Below are 15,693 nucleotides of genomic sequence, written 5' to 3'. Positions count from 1 at the left end.
TTTAAAGCATCTTTTTTCAAGTTTCTTTAATACGGAAAAGAGATCGTAATCACTAGGGGCTGCTTCTACGCGATGCCTTTTGTTGTCATCCATCAGCATTTTTGAGGCCCACTTTACACAAATCTTGGCATATCTTAAACGGTCTCTCAAAATGTTGTGAGTGCAGAACTTGCTAACAACAAAGATCAAGTCGCTGAGGTCCCAAACCGTAATTCTTTGATTTTTCTTCATTGTTTCTTCCACTTTCGCAGTCACTTTGTCCGAAAACGTTGGCCGGTCAGAACTATTGTTCGTCATGAACCTCTATATATACGATTTATCTGCATTATTTATGCACACACATACAATTTTCCTTATATACCTCAAAAGTAGACACAGTTGAGAATGAATGTCCATCGAAGGAACGTTTTTTGAATACAAAAAACGATTACAGAGCGTAATTCGGCTTAAATATTAAACAGAAATTCAATCTTTCACGGCTACAAAGACAATAGTGAATGTTGTATACTGAGGCAGTAACTGGGTGAAAGGGAGCCAAACTACACACCAATTTCATCAAATCCCGCCTAACAACGTTCCTAGCTTCCGCAATTTCATTGGTAAATTTACTGAATGGACAATGGTATAACTGGTGGGTGTGCCTGAAAAGCTCCAATAAGGGTCAATGTGCAAACAAAAAGTCGATATTGAATTTTAATTCATACACTAGAGAAATTAGAATTATGGCCGATTCATAAACTTGACTTTCCGTTTGCTGTTACAAAATTACAAACATTGAAATGCATAAGACCATTCGTAGTAGACTTTCAACATAAACGAATTTTATCTTTTCCCGTCGGGTTGTTCGTGGCAATAAAAATTAGACAATCACATTCGTTTGCGTTTTTCCCAATAAAAAAATCTTCGTTATTTTCGATAAATACCGGATTACAAACAAAAGCACAAAAATATCAAGAAAACAACAATCACTAAACACGTCGAAAAGAATAACAAAATTAGTGGGTTAACAGTAGATATAGTAAGTGGGTACGACTAAAGGTATAGGGAAATCAATGAGTGCAAGAGAGACGTTAGAGTGACGTAGGTCTCGTGACGTCAGAGGAGGCACCGACATTTTTATTCCAATAGCCGGCCATTGTCAATACACATAGCGCCACCTTTTCAGTTTTTACCCGCTTAAAGCCGTTGAACGTCAAAAACATAACTCACTATCCTAGTGTAGTTTATAGCTGCAGATACCCTGAAAAATTATTTCTTTGGGTGAAAAGCTGATAGAATTTGTTTATATAATAAACAGTTGGCTGGGTACAAGAAAACTAAAATTTGGCATAATATAGGGAATCTTTTCCCCGTTTGAAAATTCCATGACAAATCTGGTGATAAACTTCCTGATCTAATCGACAATCAGGTTTTCTTATTGAATGTTTTATTTAGTCTCTGCTCGATAAGTTGATCATATAAACCCCGATTCATTAATTTATAATAAAAAAATTCGTCTGGATCTACTTTGTTCATTTTAAAATATTTTGTAGTAGAGTAACTGTAGATATTTTAATGCATCTACTTTTAAGGTTATGTTCACTAGCGAGCCATCGTCATATTCACGTTTTATTCTGTGCCCTGCTTTAATAACAATTTTAGTTCGACAGGTACATCAGCTTTTAGAGGCAGAATAAGGAAGAAGAAAATATAAATAAAACTTTATGAAGATATTTGGGTAAGCAGTTATGATAGTTTAGATGACGTAGACCCAGTTTCAGTTCCAGATAGGGATAGTGACACTTCTGGAAGTGGAGATGGACAGTTTCTTGTAGAAATGTACTTCTAAACTTACCGACTTCATATTGGTTGAGTGTTTGAGAAAGAAAAGCATAAAATCAGAAATTGTATGGTGTATTAATCAATTATTTATCTATTAAGAGAGAATGTGCATCATGATAGATCAAGTGTTACGAGGTAGAAGAGGAATAGATCTGAAGTGAAGCAAAAATATCTAAACGGTGCATTTTCTATAGCGAAATTCTTGGGGTCAATTAATTATTTTTTGATAATAAAGTGTTACAAGAAAAGTTTTTTTCCTAACATCATTTTATAGAGGGTGCCAAAGTTGAGACAACAAAAATGATAGTCTCCCACTGCACTGAGATAATCTCGAATTTAGTAAATCTAAAACAAATAATTTAAAAAGTTTTTTAAACAGGAAGGTAGCTTATATTTTAATTTAGCATCCTTGATTAAAAAATTGAAAATAAAATCAAAATGGCGGCTGTTAAAAAATATGTGAAATTAACGTTTTTTTTTCCTTGTCAAATTTTTTTACAATTGTCTAGTAAATTAGAGTAAAATACAACAAATTTAATAACTCCCAGATTAAAAAATGCCATTTTATTATTTTGAATTTCGCTATGAAATTTTGGGAGATGTTTTTTTAAAGTAAAAGGAATTAAAAAATGTAAGAAAAATAATTTTTTTGAAAATTATAACAGGTACTAGTCCCTTATATATAGCAAATTTTTATTTCTTGGGGACAATTTGTAGATAATAAATTAGCAACTGAATAACGTATTATTAAAATGCATAATTTGCATGATATTGTTAAGTAAAAATACAATTAAAAGAAGAACTCTTTATTATATACTTCATATTTTAATTTATAAAAAAGCTGTAGGTAGTAAGCAGAAATCTATTATTACAATAACAATAATTTTGATACCCATTAAAAAATCAAATGCAATAGATTGCTCTCTGATGAATAATCATCATTTCTACAAATTAAAAAAGCAGAATTGAAATCTTCTTAACACCACTCGTTTATTCAATACTAAACATTTACTAAACAATTATAAGACATAATCCAATTCATATCTGATATACTGATTCTTCGGATCGTTTGTTATCCTTGGATATCCTGCCACTAGTGTGTCTTGGCCTCCAATGTATAGAGAGTTATAAATTTTCCAATACACATCTCTCACTTTCCTGGCTGGATGAAACAAACCCTAAGAAAATCGAATCATATAAAATCTTGTAGTAATTAATATATTCAAACGTACCTGTAGAGTATATTGAAGAATTTTGATAGGTCCTAAGGCTACACGCATACCTTCAATAGCATCCATAAAAGCTTGAACTAAATGCGGCGAAGTTTCGAATATATTAGGCCAAACATAATTCAGGAGATGAATAAGTGCGTCTTCACATCCGAACCCGTATACACCAAGAGCCATATGCTTGATAGCAGCACATGCAGTTTGTCTATAATCAAATTAAACATTTAAATAATGTATAAACTACAATTGAAAGGTTTAGGTGATTGCTATTATATTTAACAATGTTTTTACCTATGTACTAGATCTCTGTCCATTAAGGCATCTTCTAGAAGCGGTGCTACCGCATAAATATAATCTTTTCCCATTTCTCCTATATATTCAAATAAAAACGAAAGTGATTTCAAAACGCCGTTTTGAACATTGAGTTCTGGAACTCGATATTCGTTCATTAGAGCTGGAAGAACAGTGAAAGGGGAACAAGTTTCGGCGACAATAGCTATAGCCACAGTTGTACACACACGATTTTGACGTTCTTGTACTTTTAAATTGTTCAAGAGAGTGGCAAGTACATCATGAGGACCTGTAAATGAAATAATCAAATAAAATATTTTCCATTTTTATAAAAAAAAATTACCTATAGCTTTGGCGATATAACCAAAAGTATTAACTGTGGCTCTTCTTATAGCTTTCTTATGAGCTTTGAGCAATTCCAAAAGCTCAAAACAAATTCTCATCCATTCTCTAGCTGATACATATTCTGGTCCTCTATCGGCGATACGTCCTACTAAATCTATACAGTTTTCTTGTACTTTCTCGTGTCTATTCTTTAAAATTGGAGTCAAACGAGGTAAAAGATCCTTAATAGGAGGTGTCATTTTTGTCATGCCTATAACAAATTAACTCATTACATTAAGATATTTTAAAAATAAGTAAAATATTTACCTATGACATTTACTATCGCTTTCAGCGCTCCTAGTATAGAACCTAATACTTCGGGATATTCTTCTCCCAAATATTCATATAGTACTACTCCCAAATGTCCCATAAGTTTTTCTTCTTGACATGTTTTCATCACTACAGCTATTCTAGAGATTAAATCGGCTGCTTGTTGACGAACTTTTGCTGATTTGTTGTTTAATCTCCACAAGATCGTACCACAAATTTGAGGTAAATAAGGTTTGACACGTTTTCCAAGCTGATTGACAATAGTACCAAAACCTGAAGCGAAATAAAAATATTCAATGTGAAGAAAAATTGTTAGAAACGTTTCCAAAATAAAATTCTAACGAAGTACATTTCTTTCGGATATAAATTCTATTCCTTACATACCGTTCAACATAACCACATCCTCTGTAGTCTGTTCTTGAAATGCGTACAGGATACCGTCGATAAGTTGTTCTTCTAACCTTGAATCGATGTCAGCTGCTCCAAGATTACCCATTATTTTTTCAATACTCTCCATAACCATCTTTCTGTAAGCTTCATTTTCATCTTTAAGATCATCCACTATTCTATTAATAATTTCAGAAGCTCCTACCTATAATTAAATAATTCGAATAAACATATACAAAAAAAACAAGAAAAGTGTTTTTTGTCTCTGATTTTATTTGGTACAATGATTAAATACCAATTAAGTTACAAAGCAGTTAAAATGGAAGGAGATTTGTGTCAAAAAATTAGAATTTCGAGTTTTTTCCTTGTACCTACCTTTCATATTTTGTTCTCTTATACTATTGGATAAATAGATATAATTGGAGGTTAGATTATACTGTAGCTTTAAGGTTTATTGTGCTCTTTATTAGAGTTGTCTTTGACATCTAGAACTCCCCTTTCGATTCCAGTGTTCTAACGAATTCCATTATTTTATTGTTTTATTACTAATTAAAACTTTACAATAGTTCTATAAGCTAATTGGTTGGCTTTTGAGCTGTTGAGTTCCTATAGGTGTAATGAGATCATCTTCAGTTATAGGACCTCTCTAAGCATCTTTCAGGTCAGCAGGTCGTTTGCCTGGTTGGGGTTCTAAGAGTGGATCGATCTGATGCAGTGTTTTATATTTTTATCTGCAATTACTTCTTGTATGTAAGGGATATACAAGTCTTCATGAAGAGTCTAGATTCTTCCTAGTAACCAGTACAAGTTTTTCGTTCTTAAGTCATTTGGTTTTTACTTCTTAAGGTTATGTTCATTCCAAGTAAGTCTTGTATCAAGATGCATTTCTAAATATTTGGTGGAATTTGTGTATTATTAAAAGAAACTGAGGGACACTGGTGTTTGAGTTATTAGTTTCTATTGTACACTTATTTACCGATGTGTTAGTGTTCTAAGGCCAGATTTATGCAGTGGGATTATTCTGTATATCTGCTCGACAGTGGAGTGTTCTTTTAATTACATTATTTGTGCTAGATTCAATGAGGTTAGATCATTGCTCCTACAGCACAATACTAGAATTATGTGATTCAGAGTTTCATCACCCTCCTCACTGAATTTAGATATAATTGTCAATTTCTACTAGACTTAATATCATCATCTTTTACAGAGCAGGAAATCAGCGAAAAATTTTGGTATCAAAATTTTGAAGAAACTCTTTGTTGTTATATAGCCCAGGAAGGTACTGCCTCAATACTTCTCTCTTTTTGTTTCATCTAATTTCAGAAACACTTTCTTTAATAATTAATTGGAATCCCAATTAGATTTATTAAGCTAAGTACTAATACAAAATATGCAATCAACTTCTTTATTTTCTTTTTTATTCCATTGATAATATTTTGGTTTGATGACCATTATTTCCAGTACCATAAGGTAAATATTTACAATCTAAAATTGTTTTATCCTTGTCAATTAATCTCATTGAACTGGAGTACTAGTAGATCATATAAAAAGTACTATTCTCAATAATGTTTTTCCACATTTTGATTGAAAATAAAAAAAAAAACATAAAATCATGACTTAATTATATATATAAATATATAAATTTTTTAAAAATTGAATAATCTTCGAGATGTAAAAAACAAACAAAAATTTCAATATTAACCTTATTAGCAATCTCAACTGTAGTATCAACCAATTGCCTATAGTTACGTCTGTCCAACGCCATTCTATGATTCCAGAAATGTTTGAAGAACTGTGGCAAAATTTCTTCTTTGATATATTGAGCTTCCACACCATCGGTAGAACAACATTGTTTGACTACCTACAATATAAAAAATATTTAATTGGAGCCAATATAAAAAATTCTTAGAATCCAGTACCTTCAATACAATCTTCTTCATTTCCTCATCGGGTGACTGAAACTCTCTAATAAGGATCAACATTACTTCTCTGGTATAGTAGTTAGCATATTCAGCGTCCATAAGTGGAATCAAATAACCAATGGCTTTAAGGAATGCCGCCAAACCTTTACCACGATGTGTTCGGATACCTTTCCACAGAGGTTTCAAAACGGAATCGAAGCTTTCAATACCATATGGAGTGGCAGCTTCAGCAAGGGCAGCAATGCCTGTTCAAAAAGAAACAATTCCTCTCATTTTTGGCATTAAATTGACAAGAGATATATATATTCTCACCCAAAGCTGTAATCGTCCTAACTTTCTGCTGTTCATCAACTAATCCATGTTCAATAATTTCCACCAATGATTTTAAATGCGGCAAAATGGCGCAACCCATCAAAATAGCTATCTGTTGAACGATTTTGATACCAGTATGTCTTGCTTGCCAAGATTTCTTTGATCTGCATACGGCTTTCAAGAAAGGCAGAAGTGACGGTATTCCTAAGGCGGATGCCACGACGGCAAACGCTCTTGCGGTGGTATTTCTGACATATTCGTCAATGTTGTCAATATCTGGTCTCATTGTGGAGATCATAGTGGCTAAACCAGCTGCTTTAGCAAGATTAGAAATTATCTCACGACCTGAAATTTAAATCAAATTAGATCTAAATAAGTTGAAGGAAAATTTTATTTTTTACTCTCTGTGATTAGTGCTTACCTTCAACACGAGCATAGTAATCTTCATCAATCAGCAACGGTTCAATTACAACAAGAATTTTGTGAACGTAAGGTCTTACCAAATCATCTAATTTGTATAAAATCCTATCTATGACTTTTACCAACAAATGCCTTTCCTGATCTTCCAAAGTGGGACTCATCAATAAAGGTAATATTTGATTGAATAAAGGTCCAGCTCCGAATTCTCTTGCCTTATCAGTAATTTGCCTTAGAGCTGCTTTTCGCATAGGAGGTGTTCCATTTTTAATTTTCAATAGAAGTTTCATGATTTTTCTTTCTTTTTGTTCTTCAGGACTTAAGCTTTCCTCGTCCACATCAACAAGTAATTTATCGAAATATTGGGCATCTTCTGGTTTCATAAATGGTAGATTTTGTCCCTAAAATGAATAAATTAGTTCTTAGTAGCTGAAGTATCAAGTACCAAATTACTTACCTTTGGTTGGTTATCTAAATATTTAGCACTCTTATCTTCAGCCTGCATGAAGAAGCCAGTAGGTGTACCCCCAATCATAGGTGTTGGTGTAGCTGTCAGTTTTCTAGCTGGCGTTCTTATAGGAATATAACCAGCGGGAGGTGGGAGAATTTTATATCCAGGAGGGAACATAGCATCTAATTCTTCATCTGAATAAGGACGATTGCGTTCGTCTATTTCTCTTTCCCATCTATAAGCTTGAAGTTGTTCAGGTGTCATTGACGCTAGATGACCTGGCGTGGGTGTAGCCATACCCATAGCTTTAGTACCAACTGGAGTACTACCTCCAGGGGTTAGCATTGGAGTAGATTGACCAGCATGACTAGGAGTTCCATGAGGAGTACCTGAAAATTTCGAATTGAAAAACTGATGACAAAGGTTCTAGATGTAACAAGTTACCATGTGGAGTTGTGGGTGTCATAGCTCCTGGTGTCATAACTTGCGAAGGAGTTGCCGACGGCGTTTCATCCCATCTGGATCTTCTCTTGGACGCACCAGGAGTAGGAGTTTCTTGAATAAGATCCGCACCTGTTCTGTCTGTTCTGGGTGTTTCAGCCCAACCACTTGAATGCCCAGGTGTTTCTCGTTCGGTTTTAGGTGTTTCATCCCATCGATTTCTTCTTGAAGTACTTTTATCTCCGTGTCCTGGAGTTTCTCTACCCGGCGTTGCTGGACCAGGAGTAGCATCCCATATTCTAGTAGATTGTCCTGGTGTTGCGCCCGGAGTTTCACTACCTTTGTGTCCTGGAGTTTCATCCCAACGTATGTCAGATGGAGTTTTCTACAAGAAAAATTTTATTTAGAAATATTTTTACTATAATTTTTGTTAATTTTACTTACATCTCCTTCCCAAACTGGAGTAGCGGATGTACTGTGAGTACTCTGATTACCGAGACTAGTGGTGGACACACTTAAAGTTTTCTTTTTTTGAGGTACTATAACTTCATCGACTGTTTGATCCCATCTGCCACGTTTTTTTGGAGCAGGTTTCGAATCTCCATTAGTAACTTTCAATGTACCATCTTTAGCTCTTTCCAAAATCTTTTTGCGTATCTACAATAACGAAATAGGATTATGATATATGCAATGGGTACATTAAAATGCAACCTCAAATGATTGTATGATAAAATATGTGATTAAAAATTTCATATTTAAGATATTTTCAACTTACTTCGGCTTCTTCACCTTTGAGCATTTGCTCTTTCATAATCTGAGAGTAGTTCCTGGTTTGGAAGTCTGGAGTTTTCCCACCTGAAATCACAAAAAGGCGTCAAGGAACGCCAATTAGTAAAAGGAAGTACTTTTTTTTTAAATTGAATTACTCTTTACTCATTTATATTCTTTTTTAATTGTTATCTGAGTAAATTAAGATTTGTTGTACCATATCCCCTCAAACAGATTCATCTCTGTTATATACACGAAATTGAGTATAATTATTTTAAATTTATCTATTATTTATTATATAAGAAGAAATAATAAATTCTTTCCTCTCAAACTCCTGACAGTATTCAATCTCTTTTGCTAACTAATGGATTTTTGTTTTTGGTAAACATATTTTTCGAGATTTGGCTTCTGCACGCCTCCCGGACGTCGTTAGGAAGATCCTGAATGGAACTTTCAATATATCCAATCAATTCGCCAATATCGCCATCGCCTGTAACAGCAAAACCTAAACCCTTATTCAACAACTCCATCTCTTTTCTGCCAAATGTCTGAGAAGAAAGGTTTTCGACAATGTTGATTGGCTTCAAAGAAATTTTCTTGGGCTGCGGTTTCAATTTCTTACTTAAAACAGACATCTTCTTCTAAAATTTTGAATCAATGACCCTAAACATGTTTCTTTGAAAGTCACACCAGTTTCCAATAAAATGGAAACTGCAGCCCAAGAAAATTTTTTCGAAGCCTATCATATTTTCGAAAGCCTTTCTTCCCAGACACTTAACAGAAAAGAGATGGAGTTGTTTAATAGGAGTTTGGGTTTTTGCTGTTACAGGCGGTGGCGATTTTGGCGAATTGATTCGATATATTGAAAGTTACATTCAGTATCTTCCTTACGACACTAAGAACTTCGTCCGGGAGGCGTGCAGTGTCAAAAACAAATCTCGAAAAATAGTTTTCAATTATTTAGCATTAACGTTTATTTTTAAAGAAAACATATCTATGATACAATTTAAAAAAATATCTGTATAAACAGAGAAGTGAAAATTATGAGTTCTAATTTTAAATAGTTTTTTCTTTACATCACATTATACTCTAGACAAACTTCAAAATTATAACAAATTAAGTAAATTTAACAAAAGCTGATTACAAAATGATTATACAAATCCCAATATTGGTAATATTCCTATTTGAACAGAATACATTGTTATATGAAGGGTGTCAAAACATAACATTGTAAGTGCCAATGACACCAAAAAACATTTGGGTTATATGTTCCGGTGAACAAATTGTACTCAAAGGCGTTCATGATTGATACCTTCCAAATATGTTTTAACCAACATATTAAGTACCAGGGAGCTGGCACGTGCGTGTAGACACAATTCAATTTGGAAAAATGCATGAACAGAATGAAGCGTCGTCGTCAAAATGAAGTAAAATAATAAGAGCTGTAATGAAATGGCTTGCAAAATGCTAAGTAGTAATAAAATCGGCAATTCCACATCCAAGAGGAAGCTTATTCTTTGGTCAGATAACTGTGGAGGCCACAATAAAAACCAAGGTATTCTAGCAATGGTCATGACTCTAAATGCAAAAGGCTACTTTACAAGTTTCCAGTGAATGGTTACACATTTTTGTCTAGTGGTTATCAAAGATCTAATCGCCAATGCTTCCAAGAAATCACCCTAGTGGTGTAAGCTACCACTTTCTATAATTGGATGGATCTTGCTAAAAAAACTAATGATATTAACTCTTCCAATGATACAAATCAAAGTCAGTTCCTTTGGAAAAAGAACATACTTTTGAATTAAGGCCATGGATTTCAGCTGCTTGCTTTAAACTTGAGGTAATAATCACAAACTTCCAGAATGCAAATTTTGAAATTGTGAAAACTTCAATAACTCTAAGTAATGACATTGATGCAATGTAATTTGAAAGATGACGCTAAAATATTTTATAAAAACATCATTAAAAAATCGTTTGTAATTTTAGTAAAAAATATGCAAGTTCAATGGCACTTAGTGCCTTCATGACTTGCAAGTCTACTGATACTTAAAACGTTTTGATCAGTTCAATAACTTCAAGTATTTTTTTAAGTGATGTATAAATATTCCAATAGTTTTTTGAACTAAAACAATATGACAAGGAGAAAGTAGGAAATCTTAGTTTATTAGATCAAAGGATATAATTTTTACAATCAGTAACATTATAAATTCAAATTTACTGGAATATTAGAAAAAAATTGCAGGATACTCAATAATCTTTTTTACATAAGCCTATTGACAAAATTTGAGTAAATATAAGACTTAATTTGCAAAATGGAATAAGTTTCCAAGAAGTTGAAAATTAATTTGTTATAATTTTGTTATGTTGGTGTATTATATATCTCAAAATTGTTATTTACTTCAATTATTTAACTGATATAGCAGATCATAGAGAGGTTTGTAAAGAAAAAATGTTATGAGAGAAGATGGTGAACAAATCTGAATACGTACGTGTTTGGGAGCCCCATCACAAAACTCGTAGTTTCTTGAAAAACAACTTGGTCTATCGTACCTAGAAATAGGCTGGGGTAATTAATAATTTTTTCTAAACTTTACACACTCTCTTTCACACTTTCAAAATGAATCATCATTATTATGGTTACCACTATCTCTGTACATTAAAGATGTCTACCTGCTTTCTTGTTTCTTAAGGTATTTCTCCAAAAGGTCTAACCTAAATGTTGACTTTCCCCGAACAACAAAAGCATTATATTAGTTTTTTTCTGTACTGTAGTTGATAGTATAATCAATAATCTGTTTAAAAATGAAGTTTTAATATATAAACATTCACTCAATCTTATTCACACTGACTTGCATATACCCCAAAATTTTATACCATTTGAAGAGATAAGTTGAATAATGTCTCATAAAATCAAAATTTCAGCTTTATTACAGAAAAACCCAACCAAAACCGAGTGTAATAATTACAGACACATTCATAATAAAAATAAAATAGATTATTCAGAATTTATTAAAAAAAAATTTAGATTTTCAACATATCTCTTGCACCTTATAAGTAAAGTAGATTAAACACATGTCTAATTTTTCCTAAATGATAGAATACAGTATGATAATTTTGAACCACATTAAAATGGATGTGTAACATTTTATAAATTGTAAAATGAGAAAATTCATAACAAAATATGAATTTTTTCATTTATATTAGTTACTACAAAAAATTAAACATTGTCCAATCAGCATGCTTAATCATTTTGTATACTTTCACATATGAAGTCGAATAAATTGATACTAACTTTAGAATATATATTTAAATATAATACATACCATCTGCAAAAGGATCCACTCTTTCAGGAGATATAATCATCCTTCTCCTCTTCTGTCTATATTCATCTTCTCTATCTGCAATAGTAGGTCTTCTGCGATCCGCAAATGGATCATAATCTTTTTCACTCTAAAATAGATTTCATTATATTAACAACATACATTCTATAATAGAAAACCTTACTTGTGCAACATCGTTTAACAAGGCTACAGGTGCTCCTAAGCCAGTTCGTTTACTACCAAAGCTCAAATCTTCTTCGTCGTCGTCTACTTCATCATTTGCAGCAATCGATGTAACATAACCTTCATACTTTCCTTTACCAGTAGTTTCATAAATTTCGTTATCGAAGTATCCACCCTCGCCTAGTTTTGAAACTTTTGTATCGGATTTCTCTACTGGAACTTCCTTTTTCTTAGATTGGATATCTCTTATTTGTGCTTCAATATCTGCAATGCCAAGTTAAGCTAACAATTCATTAAAATTCCAAAATAAATTTACCTTCATGTGTGCGGGGTATGTTATCCATAATTATTCTTCAGATTACCATCAACATAAACTATTTATATTGGCTTCCTGTTTGAAAACTAGTGAAACTTGTAGAAATTGCACAAATGGCTATCTCCTTACACTTTAATGTTATTGACAGAATGCCGACATCTGACAAGTGACAATTAACATAAAAGGAAACTGTATATAATATAAAAGATAACTGTATTTTTAGTTACTAATTCAATATTTCGAGCTATAGCTCTGCTACTCTATAATAGATGTCGCAAAGATTAAAAATTAGTTCTAAGTTGAATAATTTCTTGATTATTTTTTTATTTCAATTAAATTCCAATCGAAAAATTTGTATGTATAACTTAAAGTTATAGGTTCAATTATTTTTAGGTCTATTAGGGTTGACAGGTTAATAAGAAGCAAAATAAAATACAAATAACTTTATATTATTTATTTTATTACAGTTATATTTAGAAGATGTATAAATTTCTACTTCTAGTTGAATATATAAAATATTTGTTATATTATTGATTGAATCGAAAGTGTCTTTTTTTGTTGGTAGCATTAATATACCATGTGACGAAAATTAAACGTGAATTATACTATTTAATTTTTAATTCCAATAGTCAAACTATCACATGGTATATTAATGTTAACAACAGTTTACCCAAATGAATTTTGTACTGGTATAGCATTTGCCGTAAGAACTTCTTCTTCAGTTCCTTCCTCTTCGCTGTCATTAGTCTTATCTTTCGTCTCGTCCACTTCACCCATTAGCGCTCTATATTTTTTAGCTATAGCTTCCCAATCTGTAACGTGTTCGATTCTAGTTGTTTGCATAGAGAAACTCAGTTGAGAGCCCAAAGGACTCAGATGAGCCACTGATAGTGCGACGGATTCTTTTGGAGCAATTTGACGACCCTTTTTAACTTTGGAAAGCCATTTCGCTCCAGCTTTAGAACGAGGACTCAGCTGGGTTGATTTTTGGAAAGTCCCCATCAGATGAACCAAACTTTGGCGTTTTCGGGCCTTCACTGGAAGAAAATCTATTTTCCAAGATGTTATTAAGAGCTTTCTACATGAATGTATGTGAAAATTTTATTTAAGAATCAAATAAAATTTATTAAAAGGCATAGCAAAAATTCCTGATTTCGATTTTTATTTCTAACAGATGCATATATTGTACTGATCTAATAAAAATTAGGGACATTAATTCTATATCCTTTTTTTGTATACGCAGTTTTGTATCGCCCTGTATATTCGAGTTAAATTTGCCAATTCACATGGACAGTTTATTTTCAATCGATAACTAATAGTTTTTATTATGAAATTATAGAAACAATATTGAAGTTTCCTATTATTATTTTAATAACGATTATGAGAAATGAATGGGTCTACGTGATGCTTCTTACCTCTTTTTTTGCAAATGTCAACTAGATAGAATAACCATGTTGTTATTAGGTTGATGGGCGATGGTGCTGTTGTCGTTCTATGCATCGAACGTATTAATTTACTCAGTCCAAATTTCCATTCAATATCAGATTGAGCCTATATGAATGAAACATACAAAAAACAAAGTCAAATGTTGTAAAAATATTCAATAGAACAAAATTACAATTTTCTCTATGGTGACATGTTGATCATTGACCCATTCCACCGGGCGTTATTATTTTTGATTTTGTTGTTTATAAAATATATTGATTCATTGATAATTCTTTCATATACTAATATGAATTTCAAATAATATTATATAAAAATGTTGTAAAGCTTCGACACGCTAGCGACATCTAGTAGTTCAATAATTTATAAAACGTGAAGTTGTTTGGTAATAACGATTTATTCCGGAATGTTCGAGTCGGATCGGCTTGCAGCTCGTCTGTAATCGCTTCCCAATGATTGCATCTTATAAGTGAAATACTAATCCTGTCTGTTAAACTTCTTGGGAAGCAAATTGTAAAAACAAAAATATAAAGCAAAGCTGTGAATAAATGCACATCAAATAAACAAATACATAATAGTTTTAGAGAAGAAAAGCAGCAACACCAAAAGAAAATATAAAATGAAATCACTACCTTACTGGGTGATAATAATATTATAGTGTGGGGGATAATCATCCAGTCCAAGAGAACTGGTGCGCCTTAAGCGACCTATCAAAGCCGTGAAGATTTTTTTACTCTTTGTCCTAATAGGAATATTATAATGAATAATGAAACTATGTAAAGGTTTAATTTGTGCATAGTTATAGTGAGTAAAAATATCTATAAAAGTATATAATAATAAAAATTAGTTGAGAATTGTGGTGTTTTAAATTTTGTTGTTTCTTTTAAAAATTATTAAATAATTTTGGTTGCTATAGAAATCGTTGCTAATTTTCATTTGTTAGTTTATGAATGACATCAAATTTTTATAGGTTAGATTAGGTTAGGTTGTTATGAATGATGTTGAGTATTTATTGGTTGGATTATGAATGACAGTAAATTTCATTCCCTGACAATGAATACAAAGGTATTCGAAAGGTTGGAAATTTATTAGAATTAGTACAATTTGGTGTTGCCACAATCCCACTACGAAAACGTTCATAAATTATCTAGCAAAGACTTCGTTCGAATTCAATTATTTTAGTTTCTCGGAGATTTATTTTTGTTTTACAGTAACTTCATTCCTCACTTGGTAATAATAAATTCTGTAGTACAATAATCTGCATAAGTCCAGCCTTTTTTTTAATAAATTATTTTTGTATATATTTTTGAAAATTCGATAGGTCTGTTTGGAACAACTTATTTGTAGATACTGTTGCGTTGCAGAAGTAAAGTAGACGTTAATGTTATTGAATGAGTGAAGGTTATAGTTGATATTTATCACTAAGAAGACAAAGGGTAAAAAAATCTACAAAAGAAAGCGTGATGGTAGCACAGATACCTATTGTTAGCTACCTTGTCATACCTGAATGCGTTGGTAAGTATCAGTCATCATGGCAATGAGTAGATTAATCAGCACAACGACAGACACCAACATGTACACTCCAAAAACGAATTTAAAAAGTACCTCCGTCCACGGGGGTTGATTATTAGAACGATTAATGGAGTTCGGACCATAGCTTTTCAGTTGTTCAGTAGATGTTTGGCCGAAAACCGCGAAAAACAGCAACTCAAAAGCGCTGATAGGATTCTTTTGGACT

At 32.3% G+C, this 15,693-nt stretch overlaps 2 protein-coding genes across 5 annotated transcripts in view; both read right to left on the bottom strand.

Moving 5' to 3' along the window:
* Positions 1–2,611: 2,611 nt before the first annotated feature.
* Positions 2,612–12,676, bottom strand: LOC130445132 (splicing factor 3B subunit 1). 2 transcript variants are annotated; one of them, XM_056780652.1, is made up of 17 exons: positions 12,513–12,676; positions 12,198–12,460; positions 12,017–12,143; positions 8,701–8,780; positions 8,370–8,582; positions 7,929–8,310; positions 7,491–7,873; positions 7,038–7,434; positions 6,617–6,961; positions 6,302–6,549; positions 6,085–6,243; positions 4,380–4,587; positions 3,993–4,268; positions 3,685–3,936; positions 3,342–3,630; positions 3,054–3,255; positions 2,612–2,999 (listed from the first exon to the last, which is right to left on the bottom strand). In XM_056780652.1, exons 1-17 carry the CDS (start codon positions 12,538–12,540, stop codon positions 2,841–2,843), a joined length of 4,011 nt encoding a protein of 1,336 aa, XP_056636630.1. In that variant the 5' UTR covers positions 12,541–12,676; the 3' UTR covers positions 2,612–2,840. The 2 variants fall into 2 exon arrangements, with proteins under 2 accessions (XP_056636630.1, XP_056636639.1); XM_056780661.1 differs by lacking the exons at positions 12,017–12,143; positions 12,198–12,460; positions 12,513–12,676 and adding an exon at positions 11,183–11,966.
* A 308-nt stretch (positions 12,677–12,984) lies between these two features.
* Positions 12,985–15,693, bottom strand: part of LOC130442035 (serine/threonine-protein phosphatase 6 regulatory ankyrin repeat subunit A) — a 45,823-nt gene continuing 43,114 nt past the window's right edge. Inside the window, exons 19-21 of one of the 3 annotated variants that reach the window (XM_056776020.1) lie at positions 15,459–15,691; positions 13,928–14,063; positions 12,985–13,549 (exon numbers count right to left, since the gene is read on the bottom strand). In XM_056776020.1, coding sequence (XP_056631998.1) covers positions 13,179–13,549; positions 13,928–14,063; positions 15,459–15,691 — 740 coding nt within the window. In that variant the 3' untranslated portion in view covers positions 12,985–13,178. Of the gene's footprint in view, positions 13,562–13,927; positions 14,064–15,458; positions 15,692–15,693 lie in introns of all 3 variants that reach the window. The other 2 variants (XM_056776003.1, XM_056776011.1) reach the window with 2 other exon arrangements.

Source organism: Diorhabda sublineata, chromosome 1, assembly GCF_026230105.1.
Source record: "Diorhabda sublineata isolate icDioSubl1.1 chromosome 1, icDioSubl1.1, whole genome shotgun sequence".
Classification (NCBI taxonomy): Eukaryota; Metazoa; Arthropoda; class Insecta; order Coleoptera; family Chrysomelidae; genus Diorhabda; species Diorhabda sublineata.
Note: the sequence above shows the minus strand (reverse complement) of the source record. Positions and strands in the feature narration are given on the sequence as shown.

Coding starts and splice junctions, on each gene's coding strand:
- LOC130445132 (XM_056780652.1), bottom strand. CDS start 12,540: ATGGATAACATACCCCGCACACATGAAG. Junction 8,583..8,700: donor TCAAAGGTGAAGAAGCCGAA/GTAAGTTGAAAA, acceptor TCGTTATTGTAG/ATACGCAAAAAGATTTTGGA. Junction 4,269..4,379: donor GGATGTGGTTATGTTGAACG/GTATGTAAGGAA, acceptor ATTTCGCTTCAG/GTTTTGGTACTATTGTCAAT.